At 41.1% G+C, this 24,303-nt stretch overlaps 1 protein-coding gene across 1 annotated transcript in view; it reads left to right on the top strand.

Moving 5' to 3' along the window:
• LOC148011675 (E3 ubiquitin-protein ligase RGLG1-like) overlaps nt 1-21,900 on the top strand; it is a 46,703-nt gene extending 24,803 nt beyond the window's left edge. The window contains exons 2-12 of the mRNA XM_087670559.1: nt 1,850-1,934; nt 18,844-18,987; nt 19,089-19,202; nt 19,280-19,377; nt 19,457-19,536; nt 19,612-19,717; nt 19,803-19,930; nt 20,039-20,183; nt 20,311-20,370; nt 20,460-20,813; nt 20,927-21,900. Of these exons, the coding sequence (XP_087526685.1) occupies nt 1,850-1,934; nt 18,844-18,987; nt 19,089-19,202; nt 19,280-19,377; nt 19,457-19,536; nt 19,612-19,717; nt 19,803-19,930; nt 20,039-20,183; nt 20,311-20,370; nt 20,460-20,540 (1,041 nt within the window). The 3' untranslated portion in view covers nt 20,541-20,813; nt 20,927-21,900. The remainder of the gene's footprint in view (nt 1-1,849; nt 1,935-18,843; nt 18,988-19,088; nt 19,203-19,279; nt 19,378-19,456; nt 19,537-19,611; nt 19,718-19,802; nt 19,931-20,038; nt 20,184-20,310; nt 20,371-20,459; nt 20,814-20,926) is intronic.
• Nucleotides 21,901-24,303: the final 2,403 nt, after the last annotated feature.

The following is a 24,303-nucleotide window of genomic DNA, read 5'->3' on the forward strand; positions in this document are numbered from 1 at the left end:
CGGCATTGCTGCCTGCAGCCAACGGCAGTTAATGCTGCCCTAGAGGCTGGCAAAAGTCAGAAACCTAGAGTGGGCTGGAAAGTGGGGTGACCTGCTGGAGAAAAAATGCAGCGCTTGAAAGTGTATTGCATGCCCCAGAATGGACTGCCCAGCAAAGGTGTTGTCCCTCACGGCATTGCTGCCTGCAGCCAACGGCAGTTAATGCTGCCCTAGAGGCTGGCAAAAGTCAGAAACCTAGAGTGGGCTGGAAAGTGGGGTGACCTGCTGGAGAAAAAATGCAGCGCTTGAAAGTGTATTGCATGCCCCAGAATGGACTGCCCAGCAAAGGTGTTGTTCGGCCACAGGAGCAAGAAGGCTGCCCACTGCTGAAATGGGCTGACTGCGGTCAGAAACCCTAAAACACAACCACAAAGATGAGTGTCACTAAGTGTTTCAAGTACACGAGATGAACTAGCCCTAGCTGGGCATGCATCGATGCACTAAGAAAAGGACTTGAAGACAGAAAAGGGCCCAGGTTGGTGTGTGTGTGTTTGCACATATAACTTCCAGAATATGGAAACATATAATTGTATAACTCCTGCAACGGGTGCTCCTGGCCCAGCATCCTGTCAGTTTAGGAGTAGAAAGCACAAGCATTTCGTTCATATACAGTGTTTGTATCACTGAAATGCAATATCTATTATACAAGGTTTTCTGTGAAGTTCCAGAAAGCTCTAGAAAATCTTGAGTTTTTGATAAGTTCTAGACAATACTAGAACTGTTATGATGACTTCTAGATTTTTGTGGAGACTTGGACATGAGAGCTTTTGGCCTTTGCATGGAGACAAGATTGTGTCACAATCTTGTCTTTTAATGGTCTATGGCACAAGAGAAGATATGTCCATGATTGCATTTTCCACATGCATGCTGTCCCAATCTGCTTTGATTGGCTGATTGATATAGATTGTGCCTTGTTAAGTGTGCAGCAGTTAAAACAAAATGAGATGGGTGAGCTCCTAGGAAGGTGTAAGAACAACAATAGATGAGCAGTTATAGCATAAAACAACTCACTGAGAGATGGCTTGGGCCTCTCCCAACAATATTCGGGCTTTCTAGATATTTTGGCCTCATCATGATGGGCTACTTATAGAGATACTTATCCCAGCCCACTATGGATATACCATCCCTGATTTATTCATAGTAGTGATCAAAGCTGTCCTCCAATGATTCAAGGATTCACTGTATACATAAATGTCTGGGCGAAGTTAGGGCCTTTTCATTGCTTAGCCTCAGTACTTATCAGTCATGTTACCACGCCCCCCATAATGAGTATTATATTAATCACAAGAGAAATACAAGAGTCATGGCAAAGTAGCAAAAGAAGCTGCCATATGCGAAGAAACTAAATCCTCCCTAGGGAAAAGGCCAGGGCCCAGCATGCTGAATAAGATCCAACTGCCAATGGGGAAGACCTTGAGTCTAGCAAAATGACTTTGAACCCTGGAGGCGGAATTGAAGATGAAGGCATTGTGGGTGACCCAGTTGTGCTAACAGCCTCTCTCTCTCTCCCCCCAAAAAAAAACCAAATGCCCCTGCAGCCACCACAGTGAGTTATACAGGGGTTTCCCTACTATAGCTTTCTATTTAGCGACACACACTGATTGTTCATTACCATGAGGGAGAAAGGGAGGAAGGGTGGGAGGAGAGCTTTGACTTAATTGTACATCCCTGACATAGTTATCTAGTTAGATCCTCTGTGTGTTTAGCACCAAGAGTACCTCTCTTTTTTCCTTTCATGTTTAGTTGGCTAACTAAATCTTTATATTTCAAGCTACCTTTTTCTCACGTTCTGTTGAGAATTGTGGTGCAGGTCACTGAAGCGCTTAGAGCTGCTGGTCTTGAGTCATCAAACTTAATTGTGGGCATTGATTTTACTAAGAGCAATGAGTGGACTGGTAAGGTGCATGTTGTCTTTTTGCTTTCATTTTGGAAAATTGTTTCAGTAGTAGTCTACAAATGAATGATGCGAGCTGTCTGTGCATTGTTTCCAAAAATGTGAATAACTATGCAAACAAATATTGTGACTCTATAAGGTTCAATTTTGGCTAAATCAACTCTTTCGTTTGCCTTGCATGCATAGCACAACGTTAAGAGTCGCATATGATCATCCAAGGCTGTAGTTCCAGATTTGTTCTCTAAATATTGCCGGTCACATGTCCCATGAATAGAATTCAAATGGAATGACAGGGATTAAGTAGCACCAAAAAAGGGGTCTATAAAGGCTGGAAAGCTAATCTGTTAATACCTTGCTTGGCAAAAATTGTCTGAAAGTAAGAATGCTGCTAAAGCCTGTTCAGATGTCAAAGTTATCCTTCAAACGTCTATGTTGCTTCATAGAGATCGTCTAATGGGAAGATTCTTTTACTTTTTTGGTGAAATGTAAGTGTGGCTGATTTTATTACTCATGGTCAAACAAGCAAATACATGGGCTTCCCACTGACGCTGAGAGTCTCCATGTTGCTCCATGCACCCATAAGAGGTGTGTATAATGGAGGACCAGAGCTGTGCTAAAACCAGCCTTCCTTCTTGGAATGGGTGGTGATAACCTGATTTAAGAGTTAATTATAGCAATAAATAAATACACATAAAATGAAATACACACTTTACCATAACATTCTTGGACAGTAGACACCCTGTTGGCCCCAAAATTGGCGCCCCTTGCGGTATTTCTTTAGCTTTCATTCAATTGGAAAGAGTACAACTTGAGATTCTTCAATCTCCTCCTGCTAACCAATTGCTCTTGCTGTTATAAATGTCCAGCAAGCCTTTTAGGTCATTTGCCCCTTGTTTCACCCAGGACTTCTTCTCCAATTTGATCCTTGGCTGGCCCGTGACATGTGCCAAGGTGGTGTACATTGAAGGACTTTGGCTATGGAAGACTAGCTGGCAGCGAGTCTTTTAGATATGCAACCGTGCAAAGGTCTCAATGAACTCCAAGATATCCAGTCCTGATGCCGAGTTCTCTAGCACAACATGCCAATTGGCCAATGTCTCTAGGCTGTCTGTCAATACCTTGCTTGTCAAAAGCTCACTGGTAAGAATGTCAGTTCAGATCTCAAAGCTATCCTTCAAACGTCAGTGTAGCTTTGTAGAGATGGTCTAATGGGAAGATCCTATTCTCTTTTGGAAAAATAAATAAAATGGCATGATTATTACTTATAGTCAAAGAAGGAATGAAATACACGGGCTTCTTGCCATGGTGAGAGTTTCATTGAGTTGCTTCCAATGCCCCCAAGAGGGGTGTATAATGGAAGACCACAGCTATGCCAAGGTGGTGTACATTGAAGGACTCTTATAGCCAAAGAAGCAAGCCTTCCAGATATGTAACTGGCAAAGGTCTCAATGAGCTCCAAGATCTCTGATCCTGATGCTGAGGGCTCTAGCACGTGCCAACTGGGCAATGCCTTTATTCTAATAGATTGTATGTTAATGCCTTGCCTGGCAAAACTTTATTGAAATAAGAATGCTGCTTTTACTCGTACTCAAACAAGGATGGAAATACAGGGGCTTCCTACCAATGCTGAGTGTCTTGGTTGAGTTGCTCCTAATGCCCGCAAGAGGGGTGTATAATGGAGGGCCAAAACTCTACCAAGATGGTGTATATTGAAGAACTCTCATCACTGAAGAGTACTAGCCGGCAGTGAATCTTTCATCATGCAACTGTGCAAGTGTCTCAATGAGCTCCAAGACATCCGATCTCAATGCCAAGGGCTCTAGCACATACAAATTGGGCAGTATCTCTACGCTTACCACTGCACAAGATCTAGCCTTAATGGTGAAGATCATCTCTTGCATATCAGCCTAATAGAGCAACTGCAGACATCGGCTAATTAATTGCTAGTAGAAGGCCTCCAAGGTGATATACAGGCTAGTACAATCCTCCAAGTCTCTCGCCACACCAATTGGACTACTTCGTGCGACCAAAGGGAGAGCTTCAAAGTGTCTATGCAGTCCACGGATGGCAATTGCATTCCCCATCTTCTTTCATATGTGCTCACCAACTACCTCTTGCAAGACCCCTAAGGGCAACCAACCACAAGTAGGAGATCTTCCTTGGACACTAGCTATTCCAAGGGTGCTTCTTGAATGCGACGAGGATGCTAGACGGTGTGCTGTCGTACATAGTGCCGCCTATGGGAGAGCATCGAGTCTCATCATTGTTCTATATAGAATGTATCTACCGATCTATGATATGTAAAGGAATAAGCTCACGAAATATTGCAAAGCTAAAAAGGTTGGCAAAATCTATTGTCTTCAATCTCAATCCCAGGCATCTGACCCTCCCACATCAAAAGTCTCCACTCATGAATCTCCTTCAAGGCACTGCATGGGTCCATCTTCCAAGGCTTCTATTGCAACCCAAGTACATGCATCCTTTTCTAGGAAGATCAAGGTGGGTGAGACCTTAGTAAATGTCAATGGCATGAATATGAGTTTTTTAGGATTACTAAACCAAAACAATTGGTTACGAGCATTCATCTTATGTCATCCTCTTGTACAATGAAGAAGGTAATTGGAGGTGAAGAACAAAAGTGCCACGTATATTAGAATGAGAATTGTGTTAGCAGATATGTCAGTTCATGTGTGAGTCTATGCACACCATTTAGGGCTGGGTACATTGTAGTTATTTTTGGCATTTTTTCTTACGGACATTTCATGTTAGTTTGGTATTTTTTATGCTAGTCGGCCAGCATGAATGCTGGCCAACCAGCCTTTATTTGAGGCATATTTTATGTGTATATATAGGGGCTCCTTCTCCTCAATCGTTGTCATTCACCTCCTTCAAGTTTTGGTGGAGAGAGGGAGTAGGTGTTGGTGCCTTGATAGCTAGTGACTCATGTTGGATTTGTACCGTCTCATATCTTGATATATGGATTCCATTTCCCGAGTATCTCCTTGCTTTTAAGTTCTTTGTGCGGTGTTTTTTTCTTTTGCAATGTTTCTGTTTTCCCTTGTCTCTTGTTTTCAGCAGTCTGTTGCAGCAATTTTCCACGCTTCCATCATTGCATCCACTTTTGACATGGTATCAGATTTCAGGATCACAGTTGCTGCTGCTGCTTTATGCTGGTGTAGGTCTGTGTTTTGACTTTTCTGCTGCTGATTGGACTTGTTCTTGGCTGCTGCTACTGCTCTCCAGCATGGGTGACCATCCTTTGTTAAATTTCGGCCTGTTTCCATCAGCGTTTTGCTGTCTGCCCTCTCTGTTTACAGTTTTTTGGGTTGTTTCAGGGTTGGGGACTTGATTTTGACCCTTACTCTTTTGCATTTTGGGGACAACAGACTGAGGTGACCTTTTTTTTTTTCAAATGGACTGGCTTTAATGCAGTTATTTCCAGCGTTTTAAATTTTACTGCTTTGTCTCTGTGTTTTACTCTTTTGCTTCTGTGTAGGGCTGGGCGGCAATATTTCAGGCTGGTTTTGGTTGGGTTTGGTCCATTTTTTTACTTTGTGATACACTACTTAGCTTTAGAGAGGGTTGGTGTGAATCTGGTGGTTGTGTTCTCATCACTACATTCTAGTTACTGTTGATCTTTTCTTTGTGTGCTTTCTTGACTACTTTGAACTCCTGCAATCCTTGTGAGTGTATTTTTTGCTGCCTCCTTTCCCTATAGATCCCTTGTCTTTCTTCATCTTCTGTGAATCTCTTGATGGTCAGCATGGAAATATTTTTTACTCATCCACAAGTGGTATGTTGAAAACTTGTTGTGTTCAACTTTAGGTTTCCGTGAGGATGCTATCTCTTGGTGCTTCAGATGTTCTAGTTTTGGAGAGGAGTGCTATATGGTAGAAGAAGAAGAAGTCTTAGTGCTATTATTGTGGCAAGAAGGGACACCTTTAGAAGGATTGTAGGACATTACTAGCTTTATGGCAAGAGTAGGCACAAATGGTGATGGAGGGTGATGACTCTCTTGGCGCGTCTTTCTCATTTCCAAGTCCAGGTTTAGACTCTAGTTATGTGGCCTTGACGTTGGCTACAAGGGCCTCCCTTTCAGGTTGCTAGTGCAGGTGATGTGGTCATCCCTCACAACTCTCCATTTCTAGAGAGGGAATATAAGAGGATAGTGAGGCGAGGCAATTGTGTCTCATCTATACAGGTATACAGGTGTACATGTTCTAGAGAGGAACGCCCTTGATGTATTGATTTAAGTCTTGGAGGTTTAAATCTTCGAGTTAGGATTGACATCCAAGTTGATGATGAGCTGTTTTATGGAGAGTGGGCTTGGCTCCTAGTCCAAGTTCACATGAGGGGACACTTTGGTAGTTTGGCCAAAGGCAAGGAATATATGGTTACACATGTTCAGAGGCATTTTTGACAAGATGGTCTTATATGCTATTGCAAGACACTGTTGAGAGTAATTGAGAGTTGCTATGAATCTTCTTTATTTTCAGGAGGTGGTAGGATCAAATTCGACCTTAGATTCTCTCTGAGACATCTTGGTGGTGGGCTGGCCACTCCCTATCTAGATATCCATGGTTCTCTTTTGGTGGGTATTGTTGTATGGACTATGATGGGCTCTTATCATTGTATCATTATATTGTATGAGATTACCCATGATCTAAGAGAGGGTGTTAGCGGATATGTCAATTTGTTAGGGATAAAGCCGCTTGTGTACTAGTTACACTGACAATACCTGCGTACCTGCACACTTGTATACTACAAGTGGTGGGCGCCCATCATTGTCACTTCATTCTTTATTCTTTCAATGACATTTGAATAAAGGGAAGACCGGTCACACGTTGACTGTTGGAGTTTCCACATCTTGTGTGTCTCTCTCTCTTGCTCTTGCTCCTTCCACCATAGCTCTTGCTTCCGCTCCGTGCTTCCACTTCAAGGCTCACTCCCTTGAACTGGTATCAGAGCCATCTTCTACGAGAGCTAAAGTTGGACCCGATATTGCTTCAACTTGTGGAAAAAAGCTCTAGTTCACAATTTCAATGGTAGCCGTGGATTCATTTGTCCCTCTCTAAGTAGATGTTCTATGATGTCTCTAATGGGCAGTCCTTGTGGGACTAATGGAAAAATACTCGCAATATCTATAACGAGTAGAGTCTTGCTTCTCAGATATATTAGCCAATGCAACTCATGGACCTTCACATGGAGAGAGACACTTCTATGTCAGCATATTTTAAGGGGTGTTCACACCCAAACACGATAAGTGCCCGTAAGTGTGTGTCATAAGCACATACGAAATAATACCATAAATTTGGGGGGTAAAGTGTCCCAGTGTCTTACTGATCACCGACACTCCTATGTGACTACACAACAAACCCCCCTAGAGTGAAGAGTGATCAAGAGTACAAGGATCATCCACTATCAAAGGAGATCAAATTTAAAGCAATGCGAAATGCTTCAAATTTGTCACGAGGAAGAGCTTTGGTGAAGATGTCTGCCACATTACTAGTGGTAGGACAATAGACAAGGCGGATATCACTCGCATGTAGCCTCTCTATGACAAAGTGATAATGTATCTAAATGTGTTTCATGCGTGCATGAAACACTGGGTTCCATGCCAGTGCAATGGCACTCTCATTGTCAGTAAACAAAGAAGTAGGCTCCACAACAGATACATCTAGATTAGCTAGCAAGTGTCTAATCCATACGCATTCAACTGTGGTAGTGAAAGCTGCCTTGTATTCAGCTTTACATGACGATGTGGCAACAGTGGACTGTTTCTTGCTAAGCCAAGATATGCAAGACGAGCCAAGAAAGAAACAATTGCCACTAGTGGAGTGACGTAAATAATAATCACCAGCCCAATTAGAATCACTGTAAGCATGTAACTGCAGTGGTCCCCCCTTGGCATAAAGCAATCCAAGAGATCTAGTACCCTGCAAGTAATGAAAGACACGCTCAACAGCTTGCCAATGTGACATGTGTGGCTGATGCATATATTTGCTTAGGGCTGAAACTGCAAACTGTATGTCCGGCCTAGTGTTGTATAAGTAAATAAGACATCCAACTGCTGGAGCATATGTGTGTATATCAAACAAATCACTATCATCATGTAATGACAGGTTTAGTCCAAGTTCCATTGGTTTACAGACTGGCTTGCAATTCTGTAAGCCAAACTTCTCAAGAAGTTTACCAATGTATCTTGACTGTGATAAATACATACCTCTAGCATCATGTATGAACTGAATGCCCAAGTGATAATGCAAAGACCCCAAGTCTGACATGTCAAAAGTTTGTTGCAAATTTTGTTTAAATGCTGAAATCTGATCAGCATGTGTCCCTATAAGCAAGAGATCATCAACATAAAGACAAATGATCAGCATGGATCCCCCCTCTTTACATACGTAAAGGGTAGACTTAGATGAGCTGTTTATGAACCCTTGGCTAAGCAAAAAAGCATCTATCTTTGCATACCAAGCTCTAAGAGCTTGTTTCAAGCCATATAAAGCTTTTTTCAGCTTGCAAACCAAGTGTTCCGAGCCCTCAACTGCAAAAGCAATGGGCTTCTATACATATATTTCCTCATGAAGTTCCCCATGTAAAAATGCAGTTTTAATATCCAACTGATGCACAGTCCATCCATAATGGGCAGTCAAAGCAATCGTAGACCTGATGGTTGTCATGCGGGAAGTAGGAGCAAATGTCTCCTCATACTCAATGCCTTTCTTCTGTGCATAGCCTTTAGCTACAAGCCTTGCCTTGTATTTGTCAATGGATCCATCTGCATTCTGTTTCAGCTTGTAGACCCATTTTTTTCCAATGGCTTTCTTCCCAAATGCAAAGACACTAAATCCCATGTTTGATTCATAGTGATAGAATCCAATTCAGCTTGCATTGCTGCCATCCAATGCACACTTTGTTGTGCATCTTCAAAACATTCAGGTTCCTCATCATCAAGGGTGCTTGCTGCCATAACAAACTCCATGGTATGTGCAGTATTATGCATACAAGCTTGCCTTCTAGTATGACCAGCCATGGGTGCATCCAGATGACTATCTTTCATAGTTTGTAAATACCATCTAGGCATTTGTCTTGCCTCCTGACTCTGCATAAGCTCTTACTGAATTTCAGTTTCAGCATTTTGCTGAATATTCAGATCAGCCAATGGCTGATTTTTTGCATTTTCCAAAGGAGCAATTGACTAAACATCGAGTTCACTTGCTGAAACTCCAGCTGAATCACCAAATGTAATGGGCAGCAGCCCTTCAAATACATCATGGGCAGCCTGATATGTGTCTAAACCATCCAGGGACAATTCTGATTTTTCATCAAATAGTACATCCCTACTGACAAACACCTTTTTAGAAACAGAATCATAGAGTCTGTAGCCTTTGCTCTCATTGCTATATCCCACAAAAATGCATTTGACAACCTTGTTATCCAACTTTTTTTTGAGTACCTTTGGAATGTGTGCATATGCAAGGCACTCAAAGGTACGAAATTGTCCAATAGAAGGTTTCCGGCCGTTCCAAGCCTCAAAAGGTGTAATTTTCTTCAATGCTTTGGTGGGGCATCCGTTTAGAACATGGCACGCACACGACGGCTTCCATCCAAAAACTATGTGGCAAGCTCTTTGCTTTCAGCATACATCTGGCCATCTCCATGAGTGACTAATTCTTCCTCTGTGCAATCCCATTCTACTGTGGAGTATAAGGAGTAGTGCTCTGATGGACAATGCCCTTTTGCTTCAAAAAGAAATTCAGCATAGAGGACATGTATTTCCCCCCTCGGTCCGAATGGAGAGTCCTTATTTTAGAACCAGATTGGTTTTCAACAAGTGCAATAAAAGCCAAGAAGGCATCATACACTTTTGACTTTTTGACCAAAGAGTAGATCCAACAAAATCGAGTAAAGTCATCAATAAAAGTCACAAAATAGTAATATTCCAATGACTTTGTCTGCATAGGCCCACATACATCTGAATGCACTAAGTGCAACCTGGTTGTTGCTCTAAAAGCAACATCACGGGGAAATGAAAAACGATGCATTTTTTCCAAAATACATCCTTCGCACAAGTACTCAGGAGGTCTCTCTAGTAGAGGTAATCCATCTAGCATCTGTGTACGCTGTAAGAGCATCAAGCTGCCAAAGTTTGCATTCCCCATCCTAGCATGCCATAACTCTGCCTCTATCATAGCAGGAGTAAGATTGGATGCCAAGTACGTTGACTTATCAACTGAAAGTGCATCTAACTCGTATAACCCATGACATAAAGTGCCTGTCAAGACCAAAGTGATGTGTTCTTTGTCTCTCACCATGCATCTATCATCATCAAATGTAACCTGCAATCCACAACGTGCCAAAGAAAATAGAGAGCAGATTCTTCTTTATGCCTGGCACAAACAAAGCATCCTGTAGGTGGAGAATAGAGCCATCAATGGTTGTGAGCACAATCTCCCCAATACCTCTAATAGGGTATGATGCATTGTTGGCACACTGTACAGACTTGCCAATTGGAGCTGCACCAACAAAAGTAAATAAATCTCTGCGAGATGTAATATGTCTAGAAGCACCATTGTTAAAAAACCAAGTGTCTGCATTCTCAGTAGAGCTAAATGCTTGATCAGCCCTAGAAGTTTCATAACTGCATGTGTAAAAGCAATAGTCCCTGTCTGCAACAAAGGATGCAGACTCAGTAGTAGTGAAGGAGCATTAGAAATAGACATTCCTGACTCCTTCTCCTCCTTGGCGATGCACTTTCTGTACTGAGTGATGTAGTGGTCTGACTTCTTGCAATAATGGCAATTGCCCTTTTTGGCTTGCACCCCTTGTTTTTTACTTGCCTGTGATGTGCCAGAAGTCCCAGAACTGTGCGGAGCATTTTTTACTTGGCTACCTTTGCTTTTCTGTCTAGTCATAAAAGCCTACTCAGAGGCTATGGCATCCACACCACTATTTCTTCTTGTTTGCTCCTCCTCTAGAAGCAAACTGACTAACTGAAGAAAAGTGATTGGCTGTGCAGCAATCCTCATGGTGAGGTTTAAGGCCGTTTGGAAAGCCAAGGACGAAGGAGGTGATGAGTTCAAAGTGGTAGATAGCATCTGTGCATCCGAATAGTACTCATCAACATTCATGAGTTGCTTACGCAAGTCTTGAATTTTGTTTAAGTGATCCTGAATAGAATCACCTTCATCCATTTTCAATGTCTCTAGCTCTGTCTTTAAGAAAGAGATGCGAGTTTCATTCTTGCCTGGAAACATCTGCTTCAAAGTTAGCCAATCTTCTCGTGAAGAAGTTGTTGAATGAATGTGGGGGATGATTGACCGCTGAACTGCCAATGCAATCAATGACAACGCCTATGCATCCCGTGTATCCCATGCTTTTTGAGCTATTGATCTTTGTGAAAGTGCCTGAAGTTGAGCAGGCTTAGGTGCCCATTGTGCACGTCCTCCTGGAGGAGTAGCTGGAGCCACAACTCCAGGTCTAGCTTATTCTCCATTGACATAATCCCAAAGATTTTTGCCCACAAGTACATTCTTCATCATGAAGGACCAAAGTGAATAGTTATTTCCATCCAATCTGTCCTCTTTGGATACATAGGTGAAGACATCTCCTCCCTGATTTGCCATGATAATCAATTACCAAAAGAGGCAAAAGAGCAATGTTGAAGCGGAACCAGACTGGAAATCTGAAAATTTTCAAAAATTGCAGGAAATAACTTTCTGCAATTAGTATATAGAGGTGCACTCTATCAAAATTGTCTTTAATGTACGAATCCAAGGTGCAATTAGTGTTCAGCAACACTGTATCAACAAAATCCCCAAAATTTCTTGCCCCAAATTTGTTCAAAACAGTCTATCAATGACTATAATTGCAGTACATTTGCCAATGTCCTTAAAAAACATAAAAGCCCCAAATTTTTTGATGAATGTGCCCAAAAATTTGCATCCACCGTGTCCCAGACACGTATTCGGAAGTCTCCTGCTTGTGCAGAAATCCCCTCTTCCGGAAATTTATTTTGGAATTAAAATTTAAAAAAAAAACATTAGAAATGACAGTTGACACAGGCACATGGACAGGCGAGCTGGTGCAGTTTCATCAGTCGCAGTAGGGCGGGTGGCGCAGCAGTCTGGCGTGGCAGATGCCGAACGGGCGGCCTGAGCATGCTTCGAGCTGCAGAGCGTGGCGTGGCGACTGCCTTCTGTGAGACTGACATGGCGAGCAATACCACAGACGGTGTCTCTAGAGACGGGCGGCGCAGAGGACGTGACTGACGGGCGTGACGTCTAGTGGATTGCACAGAGGGTGTAATATCTGGCGGGTGGCGCAGCACAGGGGCGGAAAGGAGGCAGTCCGCTGGTGCGAGCAAAACGATCTGCATGTGCTGGTGGCTACTGTGGAACCTGGAGTTGAACTGAGCCAGAAGCTCCCAAAGTCTGAGTGGAGCTAAGGAGAACCTGAGCTTCAACTGAACAGAGCCAATGCTGCTCTAATACCAAATGTGAGATGAAGGCAGGACCGAACCTCAACACAGAAATCAATAGACAGTATGAGAGTGAAGCACGACACCCAATACTATAGATTGAAAGAGTGTAAACTAAAAGTACAAGGAACAACCCTTAAACCTTAGGGTTGTAGGGGGGCGTTCATACCCGAACATGATAAGTGCCCGTAAGTGTGTCATAAGTACATACGAAATAATACCATAAGTCTGGGGGAAAAAACCTCTCCTATCGAGAGTGAAAAGTGCCCGAGTGTCCTACTGATCACGGACACTCCTATGTGAGCGTAGGCGTAAGTGAGGCATAAGTGAAATACCCAACAAAGGTTAACAAAAGGAATGTTGATGCTTCCCGCACCTCTCATGCTTTGACAGTTAAGAGGCAATAATGACAAAGGCGGTAATGACGCCATGGAAGAGACTCTCAACAATCTCGCTCTTAGTTACTTGGACAATCTCACAATAAGTCCCATGGCCGATAGTCCTCATTGACTTGTCATTATTATAGAAAAGCAAGACATATTCAGCCATAGTGCCATAAAATGCGTGAAGACAAGCGCAAGAAAAGGGCAAGAGTAAAGTGCATGACAACAATGATAATCACAACATTGTCCATAGCAAGTTAAGGGTTAAGATTGAAGAGATTAATGTTGTCCATAGTAAGTCAAGCGCAAGAAAAGGGCAAGGGTAAAGTGCATGACAACAATGATAATCACAACATTGTCCATAGCAAGTCAAGGGTTAAGATTGAAGAGATTAATGTTGTGCAGACTTATCTGATGATGGTTTTATACTTGCAGCTTCTTCTCTTGCTGCTTCACAATCGATTGATGCTTTGTCAGGGTATACTAAGTGTTGGTTGATTGATTCAAGGGCTTTCTTTTATGTGACTCCTCATAGAGAGTGATTGTACTCCTATCGTAGTATGATTGGATCTGTCCGCTTGGGTAAATGACCTGGCATTGGCGATAGTTGGTATTGGTGATGTCGAGCTACAGTTTGGTTCCGGTTGCATGTTTACTCTTCATTATGTATGTCATGTATCGGTTCTCATGAAGAGCCTTATCTCTGCTGGCACTTTGGATGATGCAGGTTATGTCGTTTCTTTTGGTGATTCCTCATAGAAGATTACCTGTGGGAATCTTGTCATTGCACATGGTAGTAAGTCCAATACTTTGGCAGTGGATGCAATTCCAGTTGTATCTTTGTAGCATCATCACCTTGGGTACATGTCCTTGAAAGGAATGAAAGTGCTTATTCGTTTGCGTATCTTTCGTCCCTTGACTGTAAGTGCTTTGAGTCTTATGATCATTGTTTATATGGTAGGCAGACACACAATACACATAAAAGTCTACCATGATACGCATGGGTGAGCCATTGGCTCTTGTTCATTTAGATGTATGTGGTTTCATACTCTACAAGTTGTTAGGTGGCATGAAGTATCTCATTATGTTCATTGAAAACTATATGTATAAGATTTGGGAATATCCTATTAAGTAGAAATTGGAAGTCTTAGCTATCTTTCAATGTTAGCTTGCTTTGGTTGAGAACCAATTTGGGTATAGGTTGAAATGCCTAAGGTTAGATAATAGGGATGAGTATGTCCCTAAAGCCTTTGAGCAGTTTTGCGACAAGGGGTATTAAGCGTCAGTTGACCAGCCCCATACATCCCACTCTTGAATGGTATGACAGCGTATGAATAGAATAATTTTGGAGCGAGTTCGCAATATGCTTAGCCAAGCAAACTTACCATAATATTTCTAGGCCGAGGCAGTTACTACTACTGTACACTTGTTCAATCGGTTCCCATATACTGCTCTTGACTATCAAGTTACAAAGGAGGTATGGTTTGGAAAACCTCTCTCATATGCTCATTTGTGTGTCTTTGGTTGTGAGGCTTTTTGCCATGTACTCAAGGACAAGCGCAATAAGCTGGATTCTAAGTCTAGGAAATGCATCCTTCTTAGTTATAGGGATGCAAGTGAGATGGGCTATCGCCTATGGGATCTACATGCTTAGAAGGTTATCTGCAACCATGATGTTGTTTTCCATGAGGAGAAAATGCAGAAGCAGCCTTAGCATGTTGTTGAGATATGCAAGGTAATATTTCAAGAGGAGCCTCTTGCTACTGTACAACCAGCTAGATAGCCTACGGCAATAGCTGATGCTCCCATGGCCTAGGTCCTTGATGCCCCACAGGATGTATAGGCTTCACAGTTAGCTTTAAGGCGATCTACTAGAGATAGACGGCAATGTGCGCAGTTGGAGCCCTCTATGGATTATGTTATAGTGAAAGATGTTAGTGAGCCTGTTACTTATGATAAGGCTATGCGCAGAGGTAATAATCACTCTTGGGAGAGGGCCATGCAATCAGAGTATGACAGTGTAAAAAAATCATACGTGGGATTTGGTTCCTTTGCTTAGTGGCAAGCGTGCTTTGCCATACAAGTGGGTGTATAAGTTGAAAAGTACCCCTAGACGCCCCAAGCCGAGATACAAGGCTAGATTGGTTGCTAAGGATTTCAAGCAAGAACATGGTGTGGACATTGATGAAGTCTTTTCTCCCGTTGTGAAGATGATTGCCCTACGCTTGCTATTGGCTTTGGTTGCTCAACTTGACTTGGATCTTTATCAGATGGATGTCAAGATAGCTTTTCTTTATAGGGACTTGCATGATGAGATTTACATGGAGTAGTCTAAGGGCTTGGTAGAACCTAGTAGGAACCACCTAGTGTGTAAATTGAGGAAGAGCCTTTATGGCCTTAAGTAGACACCTAGGGAATGATACCACAAGTTTGATGTCTTTATGCATTCACAGGGATATTTCCGCAGTGATATGGATCCATGTTTATATACGAAGAAATCTCGTGATGGTAGCCTTATGATTTTGATCCTCTATGTGGATGATATGTTGATTGTTGGGAGTGCTCATGATGAGTTGAATGCCTTAAAGGTTAGCTCAAGCAGAGCTTTGAGATGAAGGGCATGGGATAGGCCTCACATATTCTTGGGATACACATTGCACGCGATCGCTCTAAGGGGCTCCTCTACTTGTCGGAGAAGAAGTATATCTAGAAGGTCCTTGAGCGGTTTTATCTGGAGGATGTCAAGTCTATTGGCTGCCCTTTACCTTCTCACATGAAGGTTGGTTCGACCGATTATCCGTAGTATGATGAGCAGAAGGCTGTGATGGCTACGATCCTTTATGCATCTACAGTGGGTAGTTTGATGTATGCCATGATAGCCACTCGTCCTGACATAGCATTTGCAATGGGTATTGTGGTGCATTATATGGCTACACCTAGCAAACGGCATTGGGATGTCATCAAGGGTATCATGAGGTATCTGAAGGGCACAATAGCTATGTGCATATGTTATGGTGGCCAGGATATGAGTCGTGGGATACACTTACTCTGATTATGCAGGACATGCAGAAGTTCAACCACCTATGGCTATGTCTTCATCTTTGTTGGAGGTGCTGTTTCTTGGATGTCCAAGGTACAAAAAATGCACGGCTCTATCTTCTATAGAGGTAGAGTATGTTGTGGTCGAGGACAAGTCCATTGAGCTTGTCAAGATCTCAATTGACAAAAATCCTATAGATCTGCTCACTACAAGTCTCTCAGCGGAGTATTTTGCCTTCCTTAGGAAGTTAATGGGCGTTGGATGAAATGAAGTCTTTCCTCATCCTGTTGTACTTATGTACATGTGTACTTTGTCATGTTTTTTCTTGTTCGCTCTTCACTAGGGACACATTTTCCTTTAAGTGGAAGATTGTTGGGGGTAAAGGTACCTATGCCTAGCCACTCGTGTATTAGTTACACTGATAATATCCACACACTCTCACACGTGTACACTACAAGTGACAGATACTCATTACTGTCACTTCATTCTTTATTCTTTCAATGACATCTGAATAAAGGGAAGGCCAGTTATACATTGTAATTGTTGGAGTTCCCACATCTTTTGTCTCTTTCTCTCTCTTGCTTTTGCTCCTCCCCCCATAGCTCTTGCTTCCGCTTTGTGCTTCCACTGTAGGGCTCACTCCCTTCACAATTCATATGTGAGTTTGTGCATGCCATTTAGGGCTGGGCAGATTGTAGTTATTTTAGGCATTTTTTTCTGGTGGACATTTCATGTCAGTTTGGCATTTTTAATGCCAGTCAATCAACATTAATGCTGGCCGACCAGCCTTCATTTGAGGCATATTTTATGCCTATATATAGCAGCTCCTCCTCCTCAGTCATTGTCATTCACCTTCTTTAGGTTCTGGTGGAGGTAGGAGCTCCTCCTCCTCCTTAGTCAATTGTCATTCACCTTTAGATTATGGTGGAGAGAAGGAGCAAGTGTTGGTGCCTTGACAGCCAATGACTCACATTGGATCTGTGTTGTCTCATATCTTGGTATATGGATTCCATTTCCCGAGCATCTCCTTGCTTTTGAGTTCTTTGTGCATTGTTTCTCTTTTCCCTTATCTCGTGTTTAGCAGTCTATTACAACAGTTTTCCACGCTTCCATCATTGCATCCAATTCTATCAAATTGGGCTACCCAAGTGTATCAACAAGGGGGGAATAAACCACTTGTGAGGGATTGCAACATCAATCACAACCCCCCATCCCTCTTTTGCTTCTCATAGCCATTGCCTCATTTGTCAGCTAGTAGGTGTCCCTCCAAACTTTGATAATACATGCAAGGATAGCCACAAGCTGCGCACCAAGTGTAATTGTGCTCTCCAAGCTGCTAGCCATATGTATCCTCAATCTGCCTGTTCCAATTGGCTAGTTGATTGTCTATCAATCTTCTCTTAGACATACTAATCACTACAATCTTTTTACCCTCAACTTGCACTATCTGAAAGTGAAACATGGATAAAAAGTTGGCCTATCTCATATTCTTCTGAGACAACTGAGGAAGTAGTGTTTCCACATAGAAAGAGCATGTATGACAACCACGAACTCTCTAACACCTTGCAAAACGTTACTTTCATGGGCTACCACTAATCCATCTTGCATCAGAATTGCACCATTGTTGTTTCCATATGTATCAAACTGACACAAGAAAAGCTTTTTGGAGATCTAGCAAGATCAACATGGGATCTGAACTAAGGTTTTTTTTCTCAGCTTATTGAATGCTGCAATGTTCTGATCAGCCCATGTGGAGCGAAGCAATTTTAGCAAAGTGACAAATGAACCTCTTGTTATAGAATTGTAACCTGAAAAAATGGCATACGCTATGCAAGGTTCTCAAATGAGACCAGCTGTGAATTCCTTATTCCTCAACAGGATCTATGGTACATTGTCTTTAGACACACTGTGCCTTGAAAAGTGAATCTGTGATGAGCAAAATTTATTCTTTTTGCAATTAACAACCAGCCTATGCCTTTTTTTGAGGTTTGCAAGTAGTATAGCCAAATGTTTTTTATGTTCTACGTCATTCTTTGAATGCACAATCATGTCATCAAAGAAGGTACTTACAAAGGACCTATGATTTTGAAGGATTCTATCCATCATTCTTAAAGTTATAGGATATTTGTAGATTCAAATGGGATTACCAAGAACATTCTTTGGTCTATTGTGCATCTTATGGTACCCACTCTTAAATTCAATCTTGGTTTAGAACATATGTGCTACTGTGCAAAGTGTCTTTTGGTGTTCCTCTAGGGATGCACTCATAGCAAGTCCTCTTAGCTCATCCATGCCAACTCCCTTGAGTTTCGTATTACTTGTGCTGTATGTAGAGGGACCCTATTTGTTGTCCCACACTGGTTGATTTACTCATTGTTGCTCACTCATCACATAACTTAGCAGACGATCTTGTATTGCTGTAAACACATACTCTCTGTTTCTCTCCCAACCTCTCCTAAGTCCATCACACTTCAACACTTCCATCCATGAATCTTGCAGCTGTTTTTCGGGTGGTTCTGTAAGGCCTGAGTTGTTCCTTGGGTCAAGCTTATGAGAGAAGTCCCTGCAGGAAAAAGATTTGTTCCATCAAGAAATAGAATCACCTACTGATTCTGATAGATGGGCGTTATCCAGGGAGGCTTTAAAAACTATGTCATTCATAATGCTTAAGTTTGGTGGGCTTTGTCTTGGCCGTCTCAATGCGTTGCCCCATGTCCTCTACTTAATGGTGTGTTTCAACCCATGTGCCTCACAAGAGAGAGAAGGAGAGGAATCAGGAATGGGACAGAAGGGGGATGGGACAGGGAAGGAGAGTTGCACAAGGTTATTTCTTATAAAATCACCGTCTTCCAAAAAGGAGATTGCATTTGGTAAAAACTTTTTGTAGGTCAATGAAATCATTCTTCTATATGCATGCAATTAACACAGTAGGAAGACATTATAGCCTGAGACCTGATTTTCGTCCATGCATTTGAACATTGTTGCTCATTTTGGTGTTTGACAGGGAAAATTTCTTTTAATGGACGAAGTCTTCATGCAGTCAATAGTAACTTACCAAATCCCTATGAGCAAGCTATTTCTATAATTGGAAGGACCTTATCACCATTTGATGATGATAACCTCATTCCTTGTTTTGGGTTTGGAGATGGTTTGTTGGCCCTTATCTTTCTAGATCATCCTATTTCATGTTGTCTTGCTATGCTCTTTAAAATACAGGAACTAAGTTTAAGATATTTGTACCCCCAACAGTATCGACAAATGATCAATGTGTCTTCAACTTCTACCCTGGTGGACACCCATGTGAAGGTTTTGAAGGAGTTTTGGCTCGGTACAGAGAAATAGCTCCACATATACGTCTTGCAGGTTTGAACTTTTGACAGGCATCATTGCAATCATTGTGCATCTTTGAAAACATTTTAGCTCACATAGTGCATGAGCAGGTCCAACTTCATATGGACCAGTTATACAAGCAGCCGTTGATATTGTAAACAAGAGTGGGGGCCAGTATCATGTTCTCGTAATCATAGCAGATGGACAGGTTGAGGAACAAATTTTAGCCTTGTCTGGGAAACTGCTGTACTTCTTTTGAACTGTCAATGAGCTAATGGCTTCCACAGGTGACTCGAAGTATTCAAACTAGTTCTGGGAATCTGAGTCCTCAGGAGCAAAGCACAATAAATGCTATAGTAGAAGCAAGGTATAAAGCTCTATATACAAACCGTATACCTGTAGTTTAAACATCTATGCATTAGCATTTGATTAATGGCTGTAGTGAGTATGCATTGTCAATTGTATTGGTGGGAGTTGGTGATGGTCCGTGGGATACAATGAAGCAATTTGATGACAATATCCCACGCCGTACCTTCGACAATTTTCAGGTGGTTTCTTGGAATATGTCATATGTTTGAAGTTTCTTTTGTTAGTTCTGAGGAATAATTATATTTTGACCCTCTCTGCATGCAGTTTGTGAATTTCACTTCCATCATGTCACAAAACACACCCACAGAGCAAAAGGAGGCAGCTTTTGCAGTTGCTGCACTTATGGAGATACCAACACAATACAGGGCGACTGTAGAGCTGGGTATTCTCAAGTAAGAAGCATTTAACCTTCCTCTTGCTGTCATTTGTGAGGGACATGAGGTCGAAGCTTTCACATGCACTGCATTGGTTTAGTGAATGCCTTTTGGTTCCTTGTGCAGTCAGAGGTCCACAAGAGAACTTAGAGGTGTTGTTCGAGATCCTCCTTCCACTGTCCTCCAACATGACAGGAGCATGTCAGGAGTCCCACGTGTATCTAGCTCCAATGAACCTACCATAATTGATTCTGGCCGCAGTAAAGATGAGGTGCATACATTTGTGTACTCTCTTTTATCATAAATGTCAGGTTATTTTGTACCTTATGTGCTGCAATTTAGAATTATAGTGTCCTGCAAAATTTTGGGTAAGGATTCCCTTCTTTTCCCATCTGCAGCAATCCTGCCCAGTGTGTCTCACTCGACCGAAGGACATGGCATTTGGTTGTGGTCACCAGGTACGTATAACCATATTATGCTTTCAGCACCATCACTGGGAAATATATTTTTTAAATAATTTGCACTAAGATTTTCAGTTATTTGGCAGACCTGTAGGGAATGTGCGGGAAACTTGACAGATTGCCCACTATGTCGACAGCCTATAAGCATTAGGATCAGATTATATTAGCTGTATATACTGCAATTGGGACACCCTTTATTAATTAAGCTGCTTTACATCACAGGAACATGTAATTTAAGTACAGATTGCAGTCTGTATATAATTTTTCCTGTACAACTTGAAACTGTTCTGTGCCTGTGTTGCCCTGATGCCAGCATAATCTATACAAAGTAAACATGATTAAAGGCCACAACTTGAAGTCAGGCAACTGGGTATCATCAGATGAAACTGTGGCCTTGCAGCAGTGCTTTCATAAATCCAAGGACTTATGTGTGTGTGCAGGTGCATATGTGGATATGCCTTTGTATGTGTGATAGTGTGTACATTCAGTAACTTGTCTTTTTTGGGGGGTGACAATTCTTAGGCAAGCTTTTTTGGCATACCCTTAATTTCAGGTGGGCTTTCACTCTCTCAGTTGGATTAAGGAGCGCACTATTTATTGGACATTATCCCATCATTACAACAAGTGGGAGTCACAGACGGTATGGATGTCACACAGAAAGAAAATGCAAGGCCAGACACATTGCAATGAATGCATAGGGAGGTCCAACATGGGAACCAAGCAATTGGCAAAATAAGTCTAGGCCAAACAAAAGGCTTGTAGGATTGAAGCTATGGATGCAATCTGGGTCATTGAAGTATGGTTGATACATCTCCGCAAGAAAGTTTGGGTTGGTGCATGAGCTTATGTTTTTTTTCAATGACAGCCCAAAACACACATAAATACAAACTAGACATGTTTGCATGCTAGGTAAGGCTTTTGAGCATCCCTGTGTTGTTGAAGAGTAGGGAAAGTGGAAGAAGAGTCCGCTTTAATATGCATCTCATACATCTTGCTGCTATTCGTGGCCACATGGAACAGGTTATCCTCCAGGAGTTTAATGGTAACTGTATTTAGTTGCAACTATACTTTGTGCACTTACAATTCTTTGGGCTCTCTATTGAGACCCCATGCTGCCACTTTCGTAGACCTTGTTGATAGGAGGGCTGCAAGAATTGTTCATCCAGGGTGGTGGGTTCAGAGATGGTGACATCAGCAGTAGCCACATCTCCAGCCACATGCACCACTCTTTGTGATTGTTAACATCATGAACTCGGCATTGATCAAGCTGCGTGTTGTGTTTATGGGTGACGTTTGTGCGTGCTTTTATCGTCCACACCAAAGGGGTATTGGAGTATACATGATATTCTTGTCCATATAATGAAGGTGTAACATCACCTTGACGAACCAGATAATTTGTGCCTTCAGGCCACCTTTCCTTGGTTGTGGTCTTTTGGAGAAGCAACTTGGAGCTTCCACACCTTGTGCATAATTTTGTATTGGCTTTGTTACATTTGATTTGATCTCAAATTAGTCCCATACACTTGACTCCGGAGTCTGCACCCCCATTGAGTCTTGTGTATTGCTCAGAAGGTTTTATTGATGCTATGCTTAACAATCAATCTCTCTAATTGTGTTTGAGCCTTCCACCATGAATTACTAATCGTAACCACAAATTGATAGCACACAAGTAATTGAAATGAGTACCAGAGAGATTGAGAGATCAAGAGAGACACAAGAGCAAGACACAATCAATCTCCTCCATGCATGTGTGAGCATCTCCATCATGCATATATTTAATGTATTTCCAAGAACTTGTGTACATAAAATAGAGTATTGCATCCACGTCGTGCTCCTTTGTTGGAATACTCTTGCTTGTCCTAATGTCTAGATCAAATCCTCAATTTTAAATAATATCTAACTTAATGAAATAAATCTCCAACCCTAAGGCTATCAAATAAAGTTTACAAAAGTATTTAATGGCTTTATGTATAAACCCACTAGTAAATAATACACTGTGCAATAAGAGTATCCAACGTGGTCTTCAAAAGCACTCCCCTCGAGTTTAAAGTTCACTTAATCTTTGTTTCTTTGCCCTAGCAATATGCTCTCCAAAGATGCAAAACATCTTGAATTCTTAGCCATTTGCCTAGCATAATGTGATTGGTACTAGATCTTTATACATGCAATATGCCATTCTTATGAAAAAAAAAAATAGAATAAAAATTCACAATAAGTCTAATTATTAATTTAACCTATTCTCAATCAAAATAAAGCCAAATTAATTATGATGACAAATTGAGGATGTTGCTACTTTGTCCAACAATTGATATGTGGGTTGCTTTTGTTCTTACTATCTGTACTTCTATCCATGCCAAGATCTCCAAATGTTAATGTGTGTTAGTTTCTCATGTAGTATCAAATGAAATCTTGTAAGGATATCATTTTGGTCTAAGATGCTCACTGAGTACACATACATGGTGTTTTGCGCTTTGAAGCAAGAATTAGCCATGTTTGATGAATATGCATGACTAGCTAAATTCTTAAAGCTCTCATTGACTAGCAATAATCTATGCATGTGTTTTGTAGGGTTCATGCTTTGGGGCTTTGTGGCATCTAAACAACATTACTTATGGGTTGTAAGTAGATGCAAGGCAACTCAGAAGACCTATGTATAGCAATCAATGGGATCACATGAATTATATTTACTTGCAATAGAAGAGGTTACTTCTATGAGCGATGCAACTGACTTCAATGAGCGATGCGACTGCTTAACCATCCAAGTATAATGTACATGGATAGGATGTTTTTATGCACATTATCTTTGTGTCATCACTTTTTTTTATCAAGGCCTATTGTGTTATAGTATCCACTTTTGTTGTCTTGTTCTCTTGTTGTGTGATGTGTCGTAAGTCTATGCTACATAATGAGTTTTTGTTAGGCAAAAGTTACACTCACTTTTGTGCTCTCTAAGATATTCCATCTCAACATGAGGTATAAAAAAGGATTATTGATTTTCCCTCTTTAAAAAAACATAAAGTAGCAACAAGCTCTAAGTTATCGATAACCTTTAATTAAAAGTAGAATCATCAATACTCAAAATTTATTGTTTTGTATTTAGATCAATCTCAAATAATGTACATTGTGTTTATTAAAGATTGAGCGAAAAAATAATGTAGGAGGTAAGTTATGTTTTGATATCTCGTTTTTTGGAAGAAAAAATTAGAAACACAAAAAAAAAGGATATATATTACCTTCAAATTGAGCTTAATGTGAAATTCAGAAAAGTGCAATGACATAATTAAATAGATTATTTCAAAATTTTGGAGCTATATAGTTTGATCCTAAATAGCATAAGAATCCCTATGATCAAGATATTGAAGAATTTCAATGTATGGGTAGTTTAGATATTCAAGATGATGAACATCTTTGGGATATTTATGATATAAAATTGTGATATAGTGGTATATAGAAGATCATACATGCTACCATTATCTTGATAAACAATACTCTTAGGATACATATAATATCTAGACACAATTGATAATATGTCTAAATTAGAGATTCTCTTGAGAAAGTAACTATTTGTGACAAAGCATGGTGCAATGTACATAGGAGTTATTGCAAAACACAGAGACTATCCCAAAGCTTGAGAAACAAAGGAATCAATTTAAGGCTCGAATAAAAAGTATTAGGGATTTGCACATGCGACGAAAAGCTTTGGGACATTTGGTGACATAAAATTGTGATACAATGATACATAGAAGATCATACATGCTACCATTATATTGATGAACAATACATTTGACTAATCTATCACAAAAGATAATGTCAAATAGTCTAGTATCTAATATTTAAAAAACATATACCTTTGGGATCTTAGCAAAAAAGTTTATTTGTTGAACTTGCTTGCATAAAAGGTTCAATTATGCTAGATAAGGACTAATGCAT

Source organism: Lygodium microphyllum, chromosome 28 (assembly GCF_053477565.2).
Source record: "Lygodium microphyllum isolate KBCC chromosome 28, Lygodium_microphyllum_v1.1.10, whole genome shotgun sequence".
Lineage (NCBI taxonomy): Eukaryota > Viridiplantae > Streptophyta > Polypodiopsida > Schizaeales > Lygodiaceae > Lygodium > Lygodium microphyllum.